This window comes from Leptodactylus fuscus, chromosome 8 (assembly GCF_031893055.1).
Source record: "Leptodactylus fuscus isolate aLepFus1 chromosome 8, aLepFus1.hap2, whole genome shotgun sequence".
NCBI classification, from domain to species: Eukaryota; Metazoa; Chordata; class Amphibia; order Anura; family Leptodactylidae; genus Leptodactylus; species Leptodactylus fuscus.
In genome coordinates, this window is record NC_134272.1 from 15,639,991 (window position 1) to 15,661,260 (window position 21,270).

Here is a 21,270-nt window from a genome sequence, read left to right on the forward strand (position 1 = left end):
AAACTCATTCAAATGAATGGGTTTGGAAAGTGCCCAGCTGTGAGTGTTTTGTGCTTTCTGCGGCAAAAGTTTTTTTGTTTTTTTTTTAACCGGACACAAAGTCGGACATGCTGGACTTTGTGCCCAGTTAAAAAAAAAAAAAAAAAAAAACTTTCGCCGCGGAGAGTTCAAAACACTCCCTGGTGCTCATGGCTGGACACAGTCTGTCAGGTTTCTCTCTTCTGTCGGCGCAGGCGTGAACCCAGGATCATGTGAAGTATCTGTCCACCGCAGAGTCAGGAAGTAAGACAGAGCTTCAGAACTTACATATCCTGACTACGAAGAGGAGGAGAGTTAAAACATCGGTTACAGGAAGGAGAACCCATCACAGGGACTCAGCGATACCACACTTTCATTCAGCAATGACAGTGAGGTCCATGAAGTGGTAGAAAGCGGCACAAGATTGGCAATGGATGACATAACTAGTTCTGTGACCTGTGTATATGATCGGCGCTGATGGTTGCTACTGTACTCTCCAAAGATAGTGAAAATGAAGATGTAGAATTGACTTTTTTGCATCCTTAAGGTCCAGCACCATCCTTTGTGTGTCCAAGAAAACCAGCCATTTTAAAACTTAACAAAAATCAGATATTAAAGGGATTCTACCAATAAAACCTTTTTTTGGGAGGCCGCTCCTGTAGTTCAATAAAGGAGTGTACTGCGCAGGTGTCGGAGGTTGGATTGGCATGGAAGACAGAAGAGGCAGCTGAAGATGGAGGCGTCGCTGGAGAGAGTTCTCTGGCAGCAGTGGGGACGCCCCCATCGCTGTTTAAGCACTGAGGCCCGTCCCCACTGCTGCAAGAGAACTCATTTGCATACCGGTAAAAACTGGTATTTCTACAGAACAGCGGGCCGGACACCATGTCTAAAGGTAAGAGACAAATAGCCTTTCTAAAGGCTATTCCGACGTCTTAAACACAAAAAAAAAAAAAAAAACTGTTTTGGTGGTAGAATCCCTTTAATATAGAAAGTATATGGAAAATTGTTACTGGCCTAGTCTGTGATTTCATGGAACATCAATGAAATCTTTGCGCCTCCATGGAACCATTACTTGACTAAAGTCAGCCCAGGCTGAAACACCGATGAGAATAAAACCTGTGCTGTGTTATTCTTCAGGCTCATCATCCCATGAAAATATACAGGTGTGTATGGGACAATAGAATATAATGGTGTGCTAGTTGTGTACCAAAAAAAAAAAAAAGCCATGGCTGGTGTACGTGATGTGGCCTTGGACCTGTGTTCGATAATTCCTATTTCGGGTTTTGATAAACAAATAATCTGGAATTATAGTAGCGTCTAATCTGTCTAAATACCTCCACTAAGTAAGTGTGTCAAACCATGCCAGATTTACAGTTCAATGTCTCAAGCCCCAAGATCCCCATAGGGACTGTTGAATACAAAATATTCTTCTCCTTGTTCCCAAATCACGCCAGATTTGACTTTCAGGATTCCAGGAAAGCTGAGACGCTAAGGTCCCATGTTGCAGATTTTGCGGAGACAAAACTAGTGGATTAAACTGAAAGGAAACTTTTTAAAACTTCCATTATATCTCTCACTCCTTTTCAAGTCAATCCTGACTTTTTGCTGCAGTTTTCTGAGCCAATCTGCAACAAAACACTGCTATAATAGCAAATACTGTATGTATCCCAATAAATATCACTCCTTGCTACATATGCATTTCAGGGTTCCAGGAAAGCTGGGAAAAAAAAAACCCAACAACGATTAATGCTGTAACTGTTTCATGACGGATGTGCCTTTTGGGTTCTTCCGAAAGTTGGGCAACCCCAACTTCCCATAAACAGACAGAGCACTCAGACACCATATAAAGGGTGGTGCAAAAATAGTTTATTACGATATAGTTTATGTAAAGTTAAGTAATTATATTTACAAAATAAAAATGATCAGCTACATCCACAGGAACCTAGCGAGTCGCACGCATCCGGCGGGAAGAAATAACGTGACCGAAGTGAGCTGCAGGGTACAGGCATATCAAGGAACGAAATTAAGATATCACCACAAATAAAAAGAGGAGGAAAAAATGAAAGCATTCATACTATATGTTGTACTGAGAGACAAGAACATCAATGTAATTTTAAGCCCAATTGCTGCCTGCAGTAAACCCTGCACCCCAGGCAAACACATGTGCCAGCCTGAACTGGAGGGTATACCGAAGTAGAAGATGTAGCAATGGGCATCATAAAAACAATAATAAAAAGTAAAAGTAACTTTGAGAATGACACATCGATATACATCCAGACAGAAGAACTATGTCTCTCTGGTATCCCTGTCTTTATTTTGGAGTTGGGTTGTTTCTTGCATATTTTATTGGGCTGTCCAGTGAGCGACCCCAAAGGGGGGGGTGTGCACATGGTGTGGCCAAGGCAGATGGTAGGAGAGGGGGGGGGAAAAAAATAGGCAACTGTGGCACCACAGCTGAGGCAGGACAAGCTGGAACCTATAGTGTTACCTCAGCCATAGAGACAATGGCCTAGAATATAAATGACTGATGGTGCTGGAGATTTCGAGAAGTGCAATTCACTACCATCTGATCCTCAAGGACCCCTTTGCAGTACCAGCTCTAGAACCACATTAAGATGATGTGGTTTTTTTTAGATAAATTTTTGGGACAAACCGAAAATCTAACAAATTGTGGACAAACCAATCACATACATGTGACGTGTAGTGTCACCACTACAATCTTGTAGGTTGAACAATCTTTTGGTTGGATTTGTTCTATGGCAGAACAGTGCATAAGGTTCACAGTGGCACCTACACCCTTTCACTGCCAGAACCGGTTACAATGTAGAGCATGGGCAGCAAAGGAGCCAAAACAGTCATAAACCAAGAGCTGGATTTATGTTACAGAGCGAGAAAAAGAAAAAAAAGTGTGCATGTTATTTACATATTACACAAAACATTATCTCCTCTTAGAATCGATGCTGCAGAACCCACAGGCGACAGAAGACTCAGTTAACTTCAGCAGCTGGCACCGGCCAGGAAGAGGACCCCGGCGCTCACTTGGAGGAATGTGGAATACTGGTCAGAGGCCGGCTGTACAATCCTCTACAACGTATATTTATATATATATTACACGGGACAGAAAAATGCAGGACTCACATTCGGTGAGGTTCTAAAACATTATCAAAACTTACAGGGTTCATTTAACTCCAAATGTTACACTCAATCCACAAGCGTCAAAGAAGAAGAAAGGAAGAGGGGGGAAAAAAAAAAAATTAAACATCTGGGGGTCAAAGGTTAAAAACACAAGTCGGACACAAACCTCACTATCTCTGGAATTAAGAAATATGTACAAAGTGTGTTCTGAATACTATACAGGTTTTCTTAAATTATCTGGCATTTAAAACAGACGAGTGATTGGTAGGTGGGACCTGCGCATGCACTAACTCTACCTTCGCTGGGGTCCCCAGAGAGCGCCATCTGAAGGAGAAGGTGTGAATCGCAAAAAAAAAAAAGAAATTCTAAATACATTACGACCATATACACACTAGCACATGACAGAATCAACCCTGCTGACCCCTCAAAGTCTCCTCTGAAAGAAATGTGTGCATACCATGCATACGGAAAGAAGAAACGATCAGACTAGATTTTCCAGGTTTTGCGGTGACGTTTCTCCACAGATCTCAGATAACATGAAGGATACTGCAAAGTGCATGTAGAACATTGTCTGATATTAGTTTGCCCATTTTTACATCAGCCACGCATAGCTTGGCAAAACTGTATTATACTGGTTACCGATAATCTGGGGAAGGCAAACTAGGGGGCCTTTGGAAAGACAAAAGACACAATCAGTGTGACATTCAGGTCTGGTGGCAGCTTTAACAGAATTTATAGACTGATCAAATGTAGCCGTTTCCCTGTTTTACAGAATTGCTTTTATATCACTGGGTGCAGATTCTGATACCAAAGGACAAGACGAAGAGCTGCATATACAAGTAGAAAATATATATAAAAAAATATGGCTGTAACAGATTACGTCCACACGGAAAAGTGCAGAATGAAGACATAATTCTAACACTGTGAAAACAAATGTAAACCTATGAAAGAAAGAAATGCTTTAGAGTATAAGGATGGATGGATTTTTGTAAGTCTGAAAAGCATAGAAAAAATGGCGACCATATTCCAAAGCCTTGCATTACAATAAGCCCTCACTGCCACTCCCATAACTTCAACACATGGCTGCCATGATATAAATGTTGTTAAAAAGTTGTTCTGTAAGTATATAATAGACATTGAACACTGGATTCAGTCTACATGGCCGCATATGGAGGATTTCACTTTATACAACTAAAAGCACAAGGACTGACGACCGAAGGCCTACATACATGTAAAAGTCAGCCAAAGTGGGACCTTGATAGGTGAAGTCGGGGGAAGAAAAGATAGCACACAATGAATATTATCATACTAAATCATTGATCCTCTGGGATGACCGACAAATGCTTTTTCCTTCTTTCTGGCCAGAGTATGCATGTGTCTAGGGGAGTCGCTTATTCAGCTAATAGCTAACTAATGTGTATGGGGCATCTTAGAACTTTTTATCAACAGCGGCCAGCTCCTCTCCACCTTCTCAACCATCAGCGTACATACTATCACAGGACTGCACATAACAAAGACACACAAGTCACCTTCTTTAAGCCTCGTTTCATTGCTTTCCGGCATCTCCGACACTCAGTTGGGTTTGGCATTCACAAAATTCCCTTCGAAGGGAAATGCTGCTGGACAGTCAACCCTATGAGTGCCGGAGGATCCCATCCAAGTCTGTGCAAGTGAGGATACCACATAAGTTCTATCCTCCCTGCAGATCCTCCAACAAACACATTTTCTAATGCAGAAGAAAATGAAACATTCCGAAAAACAATCAAAACACAAAGGAACATAACAAAAACCTTCACGTTCTAATACAAGTCACTTTATGACACCTGGAGCAGGTCAATGACATCATCACATAACGTAATACTCTCAAATTAATACATCACCTGCCAAGTCTTCCTAGGAGCCCCACTCAGACATCAGAGGGCGCTGCAGGACAAGCCCTTACCAGCACCCAATGTCAGTCTATACTGCTACCTTAAACCATTTTATGGCATGGACGGGTGTTCATGAGAACAAGTACTATTGGCCAAGAATCAGTAATAGGAACCTAGTGAATGGATAGGCTGCATTTTCACTAATATTACTTGGGCCCATGAAATGCATTGTCCTATCATTGATTCCTGGTCAACGGATGGGCTAGATTTTCATGAAAACTGGTACAGCCCAAAATGGGGTAGAGGACGCAGTACCAAAACTGTACTTTGTAGCTTCTTATCAAAATACACTGAGGATTTACTACAAGCCTACGGGGAGAAAAATCATTTAAACTAAAGGTTTAAAGTGGTTTACATAAAATTGTCCAAGAAGAACGGGATGAAATAAGAACACCTATACTCGCCTCTTCAATCCCCTACCACTCCAGCGCCATCACTTCAGTACCCCCCCACTACATGCTATACATTTGCACTGGACACAGTGGTCACATGATACCATTACCACACTTGGCTGCAGTGGCCATTTTACATCCACAACACATTATTGTTGCAGGAATTAAACAGGGACTGTGGAAGCTTAAAAGTAATGTGTCTAAAAAAAACAACTTATAAATGAAAGTTACTGTTTATTAATTTATAAATATTTGGAAATAATGAGAATTATAAGAGTTTATGAATTTTTTTTATATTTTCCACTGTGGGCCATTAGAGGGCGCCTGATCTCCATTCTGTGACAATGCATCAGGCAGTATGCAGGTGATTTCTAGCTGTGAAAGGACCTTTGATGACATCTTAGATTCTTAGGCAATCACAGTGACGCACAATACAGCTCTATGTCATTGTTGCTACTTCAGGACCTGTGATAACATGGTCAAAGGTCCTTAGCAACTAGATAGACAGCAGCATAGGAGATGGAGTTAGGAGAGCCGACCCTAGGACACAGTATACAGATGACGCTTCCTCTAGTGGCCAATGGGAAATACTAAAAATTGTAATATTTACTGAAATGTGAAAGAATAGATAAAAATCCTATAGCAATTTACATTAATTTAGAAAAGAAAAGTTTGGCTTTTTTCCTTTCTATAACTTTGCTCACAATTTTTTAAATCCCCAACAAATCCTTTAAAGGAGCGAGTAAGAGGCTGCGAATAACATCTATATAGAAGAGAAAGTCTGCAAAAATTATAACCGAGGACAGACCAGTAATAACCAGAGTCTTTAGTCGTTCATTCATGTGATATCTGACGGAGACTCCACACCAATGTGAACGTAGCCCAGTTGAGATAATAGAATCACAAAGACGTGTCCTGTACGGATCACACAATTATTGGTAAGCTATAACACCAGCTGCCAGGTCAACACCATGTCCATTGTAAAAAAAAACTGGGCAAGTGGAGGACTTGAGAATATGCTACTACACCCAGCAGATCCTATCCACTAAATCTGAGTACTGAGAGGAGACATCACTACACAATGAAGAAGCAGGATCAGTTCTCATCCCGTAGACACACTATACGCACACAAACACGTCTATAAATAACTACATACACTGTGAGGAGAGAATGAGGGGCGCAGATTGTACCCAGGCAGGTAGCCCTGTCACATTTACCTGTCCGCGAGTCACCTCTTCTCCTGCAGATGGCAGTATCTGGGGCCAGCATGAGGCCCGAAGGTCCAATGTTGTCTCACCTGATAGCTTATTGAGCGGCAGCAGTGCCTTAATACTGACAATTCTGAATGAGAGTTAAAGCTCTGACAAGATGGAGAAGGCGAGTTAATGTGCCCTAATCCTGGAGCAAGAAGGGGAGGAGGAGGAAGGTTTAGGGAAAAGATATTGAGCTGGAGAGGTACCCACAGGAATTAACCATTTCAACACCTGAATGGTCTTGCACATTTCAAGAGCCACGTGACATGCAAAGAGCTGCACATCAGAGTCCCCTGAGGCCCGATGGATCCAGGGCGGCGGAATCTCTGCTCCACATCCTAGGGACACGCAGCAGAAATCGGGAGACGTAGCAGAAAGCGGGAGATGTTAGTGTTTCTTGAAGTCCTGGGATTCAAAGATTTTAAGGCGCTCCTGGACTGTCAGCCCCTCCTTCAGGCTCTGTGTTGGAAAAAAGAGAAAAAGCGGCAAATGTTAAAGTCAAGGATGTGGCAAGAAAGCGAAAAGCGCCAGGGAACAAGCACACGTACGTGAAATGGGAACAGATTAGTTCTGCATGCTGAAGGACGACAGGGGTGTCACACATGACAGATGGATGTGAGGAAAATGGGTGCAAATACCAGACATGAAGAGAGACCGTAACAGTGGGCCACAATACAGGGTTAAGTGACAATTATGTAAGTGTTAAAGGGTCTGAATTACAATCCCATTGCGGAGAGAAAAGATGTATTTGGTCCTGAAACTGTTCATAAGCTGGGTAAAAGGTAGAGACTGAAATGACCGATTCATAACAGTCTAAAAAAATTTGAGATTTGGACACGACGTGGATATTATGTGTGATGGCGACATCAGCCCCTGGTTGGGCTGTCTGAGGGGACAATAATGAATGTGTACGTATGAAAAACTTTACAAAAAATAAAGCTTAAAAGGGGTTTTCAGGTCAAAAATATTGATGATCTATCCTAAGAATAAGATATCAATATCAGATCTGTGGAGGTCTGGCAACTCCCAACAATCAACTGATATACAGAGAATGGAACAGGAAGCAGACAGCTCCGTTCTCTCTAGTGGCCAGACCAGGTACTGTAGTTTAATACTTAAACTGTATTGACTCTCTGTTCAGAGTTAGACCTCCGCCAGTCAGAAAATTGTTAGCTCTGAAAAACCCTTTAGCTGTGGAAGGAGGGGGAAATATTCCTGCATAGTTATAAACTGCAAAACCTATTGGGGTGACATGAAAATGAAGTTTGGATAAAAGATGTTGTCTCACCCAGACAAGGTGGCATATTGGTAAAATCTAACATGTTCCTTTAAAGGGGTTTTATGGTAATTACATATTGATGACCTATCCTTCTGATCGGTGGGGGGTCCAACACCAGGGACCCCCATAGATCAGCTGTATGAAAAGGCCACAGTTGTTATAAGTGCTGCAGTCTCTTACTGATGCTGATGACATAATCATGTTGATTGGTCACGTGGGATAGCAGCCGCTCAATCTTATTTAAGTCAATGAGGCTTATACCAATGAGTCCATACCAAGCACAGTTTCTATGATATGGACAACACTGCAGCACCCACATAAATGCTATGGATTCTTCAACCAGCTGATTTGTGGGGGTTCTGGGTGTTGGACCCCCACTAATCACATATAGATGACCTATCCCTTTGAGCTTTTTCTTTTCCCTCAAGGCTTTGGGCTAGAGCTGCACATGTTGCACCACATGAGAATGCAATGTATGACATCACATCCAATGACCCTCCATGTGGTGTGTTGTGACATACGACTTCTTGTGACATACTTGTTGCAAAAAATCCAGCCCTATAGAAAGGATATTCTGCTGTACAACATGGTGGCGGATGTATACTATACTACCATATGCAGTATTGTAATAAAGATGATAAAATGTGTTTAGATGAATATTAGGGAGATGTCCCTGCATTGAAGCAGGACACAGAACATGATGTTTTAGGGAATCTTAGAGTATGGGGTGTGAAGACACCGGACTCACAGACTCTTATGTCACACAAAACTAATCTAGGACAAAACACATCACAAAAATCACACATGGTGACTCCAAGAGTTTGCTGGAAACCTGTCTTCTAGAAGTTGCCCAATGTGTAGCGTGCATGGTCATTTATGTGTGAGAATAGACATCATTCAATGGTTAGCAAATCCAGTCAAGTTTAACCTAAGCCTGTTACGTAGAACGTGGAGCATTCAGGGAAATGTGCCATCATACCATCTTCTGGTATGTTCTATGTTGATAAAATTTTCACAGTGAAGATTATAGTTATAAGAAAGGAACAAGCTGGCGGTGGCGGCACTCAGGATGGAGAGAAGAAGTTGTGCATGCAGAGTTTGGTGGCCTGGTTTTTACCTACATGTCAGGGAACCTGGTACGTGGAACTTTTCAGTTATCCCATGAGACCTGCTCAATTACGGACTTCCGTGGACAAAGGGACACACAGACACAGACAGACAAAGAAAGCGCATGAATCCCATGTGACAGTGCTCAAACCCCGTCCCCTCACCCCTGACCATGTAATATCTGGAAGGGGGTAACGTGTGATATCATGCAGGGATCCTGCACGGACATAGGCTAACCAGTGAGATGAAGACCACTCACATATACTTACTAACAGGCAGACAATTATGATCTATACGGTGTGACCAACTAGGGAGATAAAATCACAAGGATCAGGCAGGATAAATGGGAGACGATTTGGGGTTTTGAAAACAAGTTACAAAAACAGGTCATTTAGACATGGAAGGTTTAACGTACGGAATTGTCAGAAATTGTATAGCTCTTATTTCATTAGCTATGTCTAAGCAGATAAGGGGCCGTATAATAATCCTCTAATATTATTGAAAAACTGGGAATCTGTAAGGAATCAGAGACTTCAGGTGTTATAGAAGTCTGTCACTTGCATCTGTGTGGTATAGGGAACCGCTGACATCATGGGAAAATCTAAAGGGGTTGCCTGATAAATCCCCTAGTGCACCAGCTGTGTCACTCCAGTGGTCCCCATCGGGGTCTTTTGATTTCCTGCAAAAGTAACATCCTGTACGCCCTTCATGGACACTACAGACAATCCCTGGATTAAGCATGCTGTATATGCCAGCATCACTGCTGAGGTCAATGACTGGCTGCATGCTATATATGCCAGCATGTCACCGCTGCAGGAACTACCAGATCAGTGGGAATTTATCAAGTGGGTTAATTTTTGTATTTTAATTGTTTATTGGCATTTCCACCTTTTAAAGAGGTTGTACCAAGGTATCAGGTTGTGCCCTATTGCTGCGACCCCCACCGATCTTGAAAATGGGGATCCACTTCACCAGTCCTGATGGAGAAGCAGGCCATGAATGTACATTATTGCACCCATTTATTCTCTATGGCAGCCAATACAGAATTCAGTTATCCTATTGATATGGGATAACTTGGAACAACCTCTTCAAGTCATTTTTTTGATTTCTCAGGCAACCCCTTTAGAGAATCTATCTAAAATACAGAGAACGGTCAAATAAATTCCTGCCAATACTCCATGTCGGGTTGATAACCTGGTGACAGCACCAATGGGTACCTGGTGACAGCACCTGCTAGGTAATGTATACCCCCAGCAACCAACAGGTCACAGCTATTGAGCTTAAATAAGGATTGAGACAGCATAGGAGCAGTAACAGTATAGCAGTGGTCACACCATGTTGTCTTCTATATTCGCCTGTGACTAGGAATTTTTTTTTTCCCTAAAATTAAATACACTTCTAAATATTGGACCCAAAAAAATCCTGAGATAGTCTTTCCAGCAAATCAGACAGACTTCTATAGCTCTTGAAATCTGTTAGGGTGACAATTGCTTTATAGATCTCACATTCCCTGAAGTACGAGAACCAGCATACCTTGGACCTGATGTTCCGCAGCTGTCTGTTGATGGTCGACCTGTCATTCTTCAGGAAATCTGGGTTACTCTTAGATTTCATGATATCTGTGAAACAGAGCAAGTGGTCACTAAGCTTTATCCATTTTGACGGCCGAACTGTTCATAAGTCATAAAGTCTGTATTTTCACACACAGCAGAACCCCCCCCAAAAAAAAAAAAAAAAACCCCGATGCGCTGCTTTTCCCAGTCAACAGTAACATTGTAGTTCCTGTTATTTGTAGGAAACAGATGGCTTTGGAGGGATTATGCCACGAGGCGAGGATGGGAGGTCCGTTCCCTTGCTGCACATTCAGCCTAACCGCAGCCAAATGTAGGTGCGACTGGTGGTGGGCGGTGTTCCCATTCACTTTATCGGGACAGACCCTCTATCCTATGAGAAGAGGATAAATACTTTTTGTGGAATAACCCCTTTAATGAATTACTTCATGTATTTAAAAAAAACCCTCATGAATCTGCAATAGGGGTTATTTGAGCATCTACAGAACAAGAAGTTTTAAAAAATGCAAAGTCCTCCTTCTCACCGTATCCAGACACCGTTGCATTCTCAGGGGATTTGTCCCCCAACATCTCGGTGGCAGATTTCAGCTGCTCCTTTAGCCGACTGATGTCACACTCAGCTTTGGCCTTCACATTGCTCAGCTCAGAGTAGATGTCCTTGTATTTATCGGTGGCATATTTCTTATCCTTTTGGCAAGAAGAAAAAAAAAAAACGTTATGGCAATCACATCATTCTCAGATCTACAATTACATGCTGCTAAATGTATGTATGGGGGGGAGGAGGTCGAGAAGGCGTGTGGACAACTCCCAACCCTCCCTAATGGCAGATATCTGAGGATTGAGAGATTGGACAGTTGGATTCCAGCAAGCACACAATCCTTTTGATCCAGAAATCTCTGCCAGCGGCTTTCTCTACTCTTCCCATTTGGAAAACATGCAAGCCAAGCATGCATCTGTATAGTAAAGTTGGGAGAGATAACAGTCGGCTGAAAACCTGTAGAAACAAGCTGTCGGTTGACAGCTACCTAATGTGTATGGTGAGCGTAATTCCGATGCTTCTTGATACACAGCTTTTTTTGGAAGCAGAAAAGTTAGTTAGGATTGAAGACATAAACTAGGAACCCTTTTACCCTAAGAGCCGTCTGCAGTTCATCCTTCAGGGAGCTGATCTCTTGTTTCTGGTATTGGATCTCAGACTCCTTCACACGTAACAGGACCTGCAAAACACGAGTCATTTAGAACAGGAGCCCCTAGTGCTAATCTTAAGATACATTCCTGATGGATGGAAACATGAACGTAATGATGTGAGAAGATTGCACCAGCTATACACAGGAACCTTTTAGAATACAACACATTACGATTTCTTGGAATTGGGACTAGAGTCCAAGATTAAAATTTATCACCTGTTCCCATAGAGGCGATAAGAGTCTTATCAATGGGGGTCCGACCACTGGGACCCTCACTGGTCATGAGAAGGGAAGGCACCCTGTCAGAATAGAGCGGTGTTCAGGTATGTGAGCGGCCACTCCTACTCTATGGGACTTTTATAGAGGAGAAGAGTATCACTATCTCTGGCCGTCTGTGGAATTAAAGCAGCACACCAGCATCTTTTATTAAGCTATGTAAGGTAGTCATTGAAGAAGATTCACAATTACTATTACTGATGCTGTCACCCATGTCTAGTACCTGTATGTCTGTTTCCTGTCTTGGAAAAACCACTAATACTGAAATGTACCTTCCAGGATCTTAGTGTTGGAGAATTAAGTTACCAAAGGTCCTGGGTGGTCCTTGTAAAGCTGCACCAATTTCTGCTGATAACTCTGAAAAACGTTTTGGGGGTATGTCCTGACCATATGAAAGGGGAGGAACTTTGGGCAGTACGTGAGAGTGGGGCTATGGGGACAGATTGCGTATGGCAGATCAAACACTTAGCACATATCCTGTGGATAGGAAAGAATTTATAGTTTGGGACAAACCCTTTAACCTTTAGGTTAACCACCTTGTAGTAGTAACAATGAAGAAGAACTTTTGAGTCATGGTGGATACGGAGAATATTTTATGTAGTTGATGTAAATTAAAAAGTACGTGACAGTTTTAACACTTGCAATATGTCACAGTATCCAGCATATAAGTGTTAGTATGTTGCCCGTAGAGCTAGTACACCCAAAAGATAACATCCATATTTTACAAAAAGAAACATCAAAGCTATCAAGTCTATTCTTGAGGCCAAAAATACACTAGCAGGAAAAAAAATCTCTCCAGAGCATTAAAACACAGTCAAATAAAGCTAAAAGACAATGGAAGAAAGGCTTTACCTCCAACTCATAGACATCCTTCCCCTGGGTGAGAGGCGATACCTCCCCTCCGTCTCCTGTTACCAGATTTCGAAGCCGTGTTATCTCACTGGCCAGACGATTATTCAGCTCCTGGAACATAATAAAAACAATGAGACGTGGAAACCAATGAGCAGAGCAGCGAGGCTCGTAAAACAAAGACGAGACAGCAACATTATTACATTCACCTGGTTGTGTGCATTGAGCTCTTGGTTCTCTCTTTGACACTGGCGTAGAGCTTGGCGTTCTGCCTCTAGGGCCTGAGCAAGGTGGGCATTCTCAAGACACTTCTGAGAATATTGCTCAGAGAGGACTTCCAACTCCCTCTGCACAGACTGCAATTCCTCCCTGTAAGAAGGGTCACAATGGGAGTCAGCGACAATTCAATACCAAGAGGAAATTTTCACACTTCCTTCTGTAATCTCATACAAGTACCCAAAGGAACATAAAACTACAAGATACTACTATCTATTAGGAAAGTACCCCAATAGTCATTCGGAGCTTATAACTTACAAATACTGCCTCCGCAACGACTCCACGTCCGCATTGATGCTACTGACTTGAGAGCGATGGGATTTTTCCAGCTCCCTCTCAAGCTCTTCGCGGTGTGCATTTTTCATTGCTTCAATGGCTAGAAGAGTAAAAATATTAACATGAAATTAAAGCTGGTTAAATGACAAAAAGCTTTAAAGTATTCAATTTCCAACTCACAGACCACCAATACTTGACATATCATGGTTGAACCACAGTCCTGTACCTGATATGGTGGCTGCAGTCTCTTCTGCTAGGAGACGGTCCTTCTCATCCCGCAACTTCTCCAACTCTCGCTGGTGCTGTCTTTGAAGGTCTTCAATCTTCTTTTGATGGGTTTCCTCCATAGCAGCAAAGCCTCGTTCACATGTCGCCTGCAGAAGAAAAAACCCTTTACAATAATGCTATACCATGGGCCGCTAAAAAAAAAAAAAAAAAAAAAATCAGAACAAAAAAAAGAAGAAGGGGACAGAGCGGGAACATGAAAAGAATAATCTATGGTTGACCCTAAAGGCGGCAGCGTTAGGTGATGGTCAACCGAGGAGTAAAAGAAGGTGGTCACAGACATAAAAGGAGAGTCTGCCGATTTATGAATGATACATCAGTTGACCTGTGGCTTTAACTCTATGTAAGACTGTCACCTATGTGAAAAGGACCACCCTTTGAAAGCAGTGTCAGACTGAGGTTTCTTGGGCTCACCAAATGAACCAACCCCTAGGAAATAGACCATGGTACCCTTCAAATTTAGGCGTCTTTTACTGGACCCACCAAGGCATCCTATATAGTACTTTGGTGGGTACACTGCTGGAAAGTGTGCACATGTGATTAAGACAAAACCTGCTTGAAAAAAATTCAACCAGCCTTAGGAACAAATATTCATGTAAAGAACTTTGTTTAATAGCTGTGTAAAACCTCCCATATGAGTTTTTACGGCAGACTTTCATCTATGGTCTATGGGAAAAAAAAATAAATTAGAAACCAAGAATGTTCAAGGGTGTTAGTCAAAAGTGGTTTATGAGAATTTCTTGAGTGGACAAGCAGATTTCTTCAAAGTCCTAGATTTTTCTAGCTAATTAGGGGAAGGAAAGAAATCTACTGTAGAACAAAAGGGGTGATGTGATAGACCAGGACCAGGACGTGCTGGAGGATAATCATGTGATAATGAGCAGGGTGTGAGTTGTCTCCTTATCTCATACTTTTTCCGTGCCGGGTATTTACAAAGTCCTATCCATTGATGCTGCCGACTTGATGGTGTGCTCGGATAATGCATAAAATGGGCTAATCACACTTAAAAACAAGCTAATTACTCAATACAATAATCTTTTAAGGGCCGTGAAAACCAACATGCAACGTGCCTGATGACAGCGTGGAAAAAAAATGAGCTTGATTATTTAGGCCCGGTTAGCCTTTTCGCAGTTAATAAAACTGCTTGTGAAGCATAACATCACTTTTGTACAACTTTTGATTTTCTGGCAGCATTTTGTGTAAAGTTTGGAATATATTTTATTAAAGGGATTTTATCATTAAAATCATATTTTTTTTCTTGATCACACATAGGAATAGCCTTAAGAAAGGCTATTCTTCTCCTACCTTTAGATGTCTTCTCTGCACCACCATTCGGTAGAAATCCTGGTTTTCGTCTGTATGCAAAGGAGTTCTCTCGCAGAACTGGGGGCATCCCCAATGCTGTGAGAGAAATCTCCAGCGCCACCTCCATTTTCTTCAGGAACGGCCTCTCTGCGTGTCTTCTTCTGGAGATGGGTTCAAACTTCTAGGCCTCAGGCCGAGCCCACTGCGCATGCCCGTGGCCAAAAGAAAATGGCCGCTTACACCAGCTTACTGTATAAGTGGTCACAAGAAAATGGCCGCTTACACAGCTTACTGTGTAAACAGCCATTTTCTTGTGGCCACAGGCATGCACAGTCCTCTCTACCCGAGGCCTAGAAGTCTGAACCCAGCTCCAGAAGAAGACGCGCAGAGAGGCCGTTCCTGAAGAAGATGGAGGTGGCGCTGGAGAGTTCTCTCGCAGCATTGTGGACGCCACCAGTGCTGTTTGAGCTTTGGGGACCGCCCCCAGTGCTGCAAGAGTACTCATTTGCATGCAGACAAAAACGGGGATTTCTACGGAACGACGGCGCAGAGAAGACATCTAAAGGTAGGAGAAGAATAGACTTTCTTAAGGCCATTCCTATGTATGATCGAGAAAAAATGTGATTTTAATGAAAGAATTCTTTTAAAAGTATTGGCTCCTGTGTTTGAAATCCGGCACTACTTTGTTTCACAACTGAGAGCTAAAAACTGTACACTGCTTTCACGGTGTCTGGCTTGAGGGTCATTTCAAACAGTTATATCTCTGAATGCTTGATGTGAAAAAGGAGATTCTCAGCTTCTATAAGACACCAAGATTACAGTTCTCAGAGTATTATCTCCAGAGATATCACCAGTTGAAATCCTAGTTGGATTGAAAGCAGCGACCTATAGATATCATATTGGTGATAGCTCTGAAATTACTACAGATAGAACTGTGCCATTTGGTACCTAAATAATGCCATCACACAAAGGGTCGAACCACAGCAGCGCCATATGGGGCAGTAAGAGCAAGACTTCAGAACCAGAGTCAGGGCCAGTTTTAGGTGGAGGTGGAAAAAAAGTTACTAACTCAGTCTTCAAAATAAATTATATTATACAATTAGTTTATGTAATTAAATGTATAATTTCTTACGTATTTACTTAATAGGAATTTAGTCACTGCCCCCCCCCCCCCCCCCCGAATCTTTACGGCTTCTGTCTGCTAATGGCTGTCAGCCATTAATGAGGAAGTCGGGGTCAAATTGTGGAAAAGTGAAGGAGTCGTGGTTTGGCCTACCGAATCCATAGCCTGTGTTAGACAGTACCTAAATAGTAGTGTTACACGGCTACTATATAATACCTCAGTGGCCACAAATTTAGACAGTGGTAGGGACAAGGCGTCAGAGACTCTGGGAATCAAAGACGTCTGTCCAACTAATGCACTTTTCAGGTTCCAGATATGAGTTTATAATCTAAGTTCTCTTTCTCTGCCCATACACAGTAAAGCTGATGAAAAATAGCAGATTTCAGCAAACACCAGGTACAATTTATCTGACATTAGTTTTAGCTGACCAATGACTCTGTAGCCATCAGTCAGCCATGTATGACATTTTCATCCTATACTTAGATTTTTCATCCATGAACAGTTTTTCCTTGTAAAAAGTATTCAACTTTTGCCCATTGTCACTGAACACGTGTGGCCAGCCTGAAGGCCCCATGCACATTGACCGTAGTAGTTTTCAGTATATTGCCCACAATTGTGGATAGTATATGGACCCAATAAATTTCTATGGCCCTATACACACATCTGTAGTTTTTACTCATGGGTATTCGGCCTGTAGAAACTATCTGCAAATTATGGATCAAGTCCTACTTCCCTATGAAACGGCCGATAATGCAAAATCTCCCAAATATTCTGCCAGGTGGTGTAACTATAGGGATCACTTCTGACACCTTATTCAGCTCTGCATATGTGGATCTAACCTAAGACATAATGCCAAGATTTAGTATAGACTGAAAAACCAGAAAGGAGTGGATGAGTAAAATCCAACCTGTCTGACCCCCAACAAAATCTAGTAAAGGGTGGAAGAAGTTCGATCTAGGACATCACAAGTCACCCCTACTAATTTAAGCAGCAAAAACAGTAATATTGAGATGACAGTAAAATAAGACATAATGTAATCTGACAGGACCTTCAGGTTCTCAAAGTCTGCCTGGTATCTCTCCCTTATAGAGGACATAGTGCCTTCTGGATGTCGCTGTTCCAGTTCCTCTCTCATCCTGTTCATCTGAGCTTCCAGTTCCAGAATTCGACCTTTCAGTACATTCATTGAGTCCACATCAGCAATGGTCTCTTGATCAGAAGCTATACCTCGAGTTGTCATGTCCACAGGTGATGGTGTATATGACTGATCCCTATGATAGCTATCAAGTGTATCCTGAAGCTGTTGGATACTTTGTGTATACCGCTCCTCTAAACACTTCATTTCATTTCTGTGAATGACTTGGAGCTCCTGAATTTGCTCTTGGAACTGAATCTCCAGTTGCTTAATTTTCTCCCAATGAATTCTCTCCGCTGCTTCCTTTTCATGTTCCGAAGCCTGAAGTTTAGTATCCGTCTCCAGCTGTTGTGACTTCAGAGTGTTCTCCCTTTCTATCCATTGGTCCATTAGGTTTTGGATCTCCTTCTTGTATTCACTTTCAAGCTGTGAAATGGTTACTTTAAATTTTGTTTCGGCTTCTCGAAGAAATCTTTCGGTATCCTCGGTGTTAGCCGTTACGGCAGCAGTTGCATTTCTCTCTCGTTCCAACACATCCGAGAGTTCAATCTGCTTCTGCTGCAGTATTTCCTGGTAATCCTGATGTACCTTGGACAAAGCTTCGGAGTGAGCCGTGCACACAGAATTAAGGCGACTCCTCAGTTCTCTTTGATATTCACGCTGGGCTTTACAAGCAACATAGCAGAGTTGGGCCTGCACAACAGCATCTTGTATATGTAACATCGGAGAACTGCCGAACTGAACACAGCTAGAAATCTGCTGATCTCTTTGCAATAATGTCTGAATAGCTCCCTGACAATCATCTTGTGACATGGACATTAGGGCACAGGAAATTCTCTTTAGTTCATCTGCATTCTTCTTTAAATGTAAAGAAAGATCCTCTAAACAGGGCGGTTCAGAGTCAATGATGTGGTGATATCCTAACTTCTGAGATCCACATGGATTTGTTCCCAAGTCCTCCACAGATAATCCTTCAAGTGCATTTTCTGTTTTTTTAAGATTGGCTTCCAGAGCCTTCGACTTCTGAATGGCCAGGACAAGTTCTGCTTTGAGCACAGTATTATCTGCCAAGATCTGGAGAAGATCGGTAGTGGAACCTAGACTTGATTCAGACGCCATAGGATCTGCTACCCCTTCATTCCCCACAATAGCTTTACCAAGCTCAGAAACCCTGTCCCAGAAATCTCTTTCTAGCTTAATTTTCCTCGCGAACATCTCTACCAAATAATTTGTAGAACAATCTACCACTTGCTCGCCATCTTGCCCCTGTGGACTAGTCTCAGAGGTGTTTTTTAAGGACTCAACCATACTATACAACAACTGAGCCTGGAAATGTATTTTTTCTGAAAGTCTATGAATAGGATCCTGAGGAGACTGCAACGTAGATTCTGCTTGGCAACCCTTATCCAGACCTTGGAGATCTGATGAATCTTTCAGAGCTCTCCGTAATGAATCTATTATGCCTGACAGAGCATGTTTAACGCTGGACAATGAAGTTGGGTGCAATTCATCGACATTATGTAATTCTCTCTGAAGATTACTGCATGCTTCTAAGCAGCATACAATTTCTGCTTTGGTCATATCCGGCTGGCAGCTTATTCTCTCTTTCTGCATGTCTTCCATATGTTTCGTCATAGAGTTGACCTGACATATACTAACTTGGAGCTGCTCCCTAAGACTAGCCTCAGCTTTTCCCCACTGGTCATGCAGAGCCAAAAGGGTCTCCTGATGGTTGGTTTTTTCATTTTCCAGCTTAAGGGTTAGGTCTTTCAGATTTTCCTCTGTTAGATATAGCTTACTTTCAAGTGAATGGATAATTGACATACAACTATCCAAGTCATTATCTCTGGAAGAATGATCTGGAACAGTAATTTCAGGTGTAATGCTTCCTTCAGATGGTTCCTGGTTTGTATCAGAGGAAGGACTACTTGACCACGTTTTCTCTATGCCATCAGGATGAGCGTATCTCTGACACTGAATGCTGGAAAATCGTATTCTCTGTCTTTTTACTGCCGTGTCTTGTTCTTTTTCTATGAAGTGGGAGGAAGGATTTGTTTGATCAGTGGTTAGTGGGACATCATGGCAGACATCCATGAGACCATCTCTTTGTGAAACTTCACCAAACACAACACCCCCTTCAGCCTGCAGACATTGCTCCATTTCTGAAATTCTACATTTTGCAGTCTCCAATTGCAGGTAAACAGACTCTATTTCTTTTGCTTGTGATTCTGAACATAACCCACCCAAGCTTTTCAAGGCCTCTTCCTTGGCTTTTAGTTTTGTCTCCGTATCTTCCAGACTGCTCCCCAGAGCTGCCATTTTAATAAGAGCTTCATTAATATCCTGATCTTTTTTTTCCATCAGCCTTCTGTGAGCTTCATAGATATTTTTTATTTCTTCTTCTCTGGCTCTGAGAGACTCTTGAACCTTCACAATCTCCTCCGTTGACTTCTCCAGTGAAGCCCTCAACAGGTTGTATTCCATTTCTTGAACCTTAATTCGGTTTTGTAAAGCGGAAATGTCGGCATCTGAACCAGCAATCTGCTGGACCATTTCTTGGCAGGTTGTTTTAAGCTGGTCCCTTTCTAACTCCAGCTCTTTGATGCATTCTTTCAATCTCTGAATAGCGGCGTCCCTACCAACCAGCTGTTCCTCTAGGTGGTGAACACACACACTGGCTTGGGCACCATCCGTCAGCTTCTCTTTTTGTAAAACCTCCATCACCTGGTCTTTCTCTTGCAACTTATCTTCATATTCTACAAGACGGGCTTCAGTTTCTTTCAAGTTAAGGATCAATAGTTGCTTCTCCTTCTCATAGTTGTCTATCAACTCCTCATAATTCATCTGAAGTCGCTCTTCTGTTAGTCTTTGAGCTTGTTCGCTCGCATCCAGCTGAGCCTGCAGACTTGCAAGTTTGTCTTGCAACCTTTGCGCTTCTTTGTGATAGTCTTTCTGCAGAGCTTGCTGCATTTCAAGCTCACGAATTTCCTGCCTTTTCTCCAAAAGCAAAGACTCGACTTCTTTGAGCTTCTGCTGACTGACCTTAAGCTGGGAGCTTAGCGTCACTTCACTATTTTTCCATTCTTCCAGCATTTCATGAGTCTTTTCTTTTTCTAGCTTTAGGTCCACTTTTAGCTTGGTCAAAGCTTGCTCCTTGATGGAAAGCTCTGCAGATGCACTGCTAAGACGGGCTTGAAGATTCAGAATCTCAGCCTCGTGATGTCTGATGGTGTCCTTGGCTTCACCGTAGCAGTGTTTGATACTCTGTAGTTGATGGTTGAGCATTTCCTGACGCTTATGCTGCGCCTCTAGCTCGTTCTGAAGGTCCTCATTGACTTTATGGAGTCTTTGCCATGCGTCCGAAGACGGATCTGCCAATTCAGTCTTAAAGAAATTGATTAAACATGGATATTAGTAACACTCTCATTGGACAAAGCTGAGTGTCACACCTCTGGTCAGAATGGACCGTAATAAAACTCCTTGCCTCTTTTTGCAGCTACCTAAAGTTTGCAGCTCGAGGCTTTTTTTTTTTTTTTTTTTACTTTCAGGCTGGTTCAGATTGGCTGGAGAATTTGTTGAAGAACATAAAAACAAACAAAAAAAAAAGTATGCATAAAAGATTCTAAAAGATGAGGTGGAGGAAAATGAAGAAGTTGAGAATGGGGTAGGGAACAAGGTGGGGGAGGGGAGAATGGGGAGTAGGGGGGTGATGGTAGCAGGGCAGAAGAAAAGCTTGTTGATCGGTATTGTTTTTCAGATCAAAAACAATTGTTTTTCTTAGCAAAATCACATGAAGCTAACAGGAAATAAATATCCTCCTATAGCATGCAAAGTAGGGAACAAAAAAAAATAAAATTAAATAAAAATCAAGA

At 42.2% G+C, this 21,270-nt stretch overlaps 1 protein-coding gene across 14 annotated transcripts in view; it reads right to left on the bottom strand.

The window, feature by feature from the left end:
• Positions 1–1,862: 1,862 nt before the first annotated feature.
• MPRIP (myosin phosphatase Rho interacting protein) overlaps positions 1,863–21,270 on the bottom strand; it is a 76,178-nt gene continuing 56,770 nt past the window's right edge. For 4 of the 14 annotated variants that reach the window (XM_075285216.1, XM_075285214.1, XM_075285208.1 and 1 more), the window contains 9 exons: positions 17,312–20,782; positions 13,777–13,924; positions 13,533–13,650; positions 13,208–13,367; positions 13,002–13,112; positions 11,817–11,903; positions 11,211–11,373; positions 10,649–10,734; positions 1,863–7,188 (listed from right to left, as the gene is read on the bottom strand). In XM_075285216.1, coding sequence (XP_075141317.1) covers positions 7,117–7,188; positions 10,649–10,734; positions 11,211–11,373; positions 11,817–11,903; positions 13,002–13,112; positions 13,208–13,367; positions 13,533–13,650; positions 13,777–13,924; positions 17,312–20,782 — 4,416 coding nt within the window. In that variant the 3' untranslated portion in view covers positions 1,863–7,116. Of the gene's footprint in view, positions 7,189–8,585; positions 9,192–9,374; positions 9,423–10,648; positions 10,735–11,210; positions 11,374–11,816; positions 11,904–13,001; positions 13,113–13,207; positions 13,368–13,532; positions 13,651–13,776; positions 13,925–17,311; positions 20,783–21,270 lie in introns of those variants that run through there. The other 10 variants (XM_075285220.1, XM_075285218.1, XM_075285217.1 and 7 more) reach the window with 7 other exon arrangements.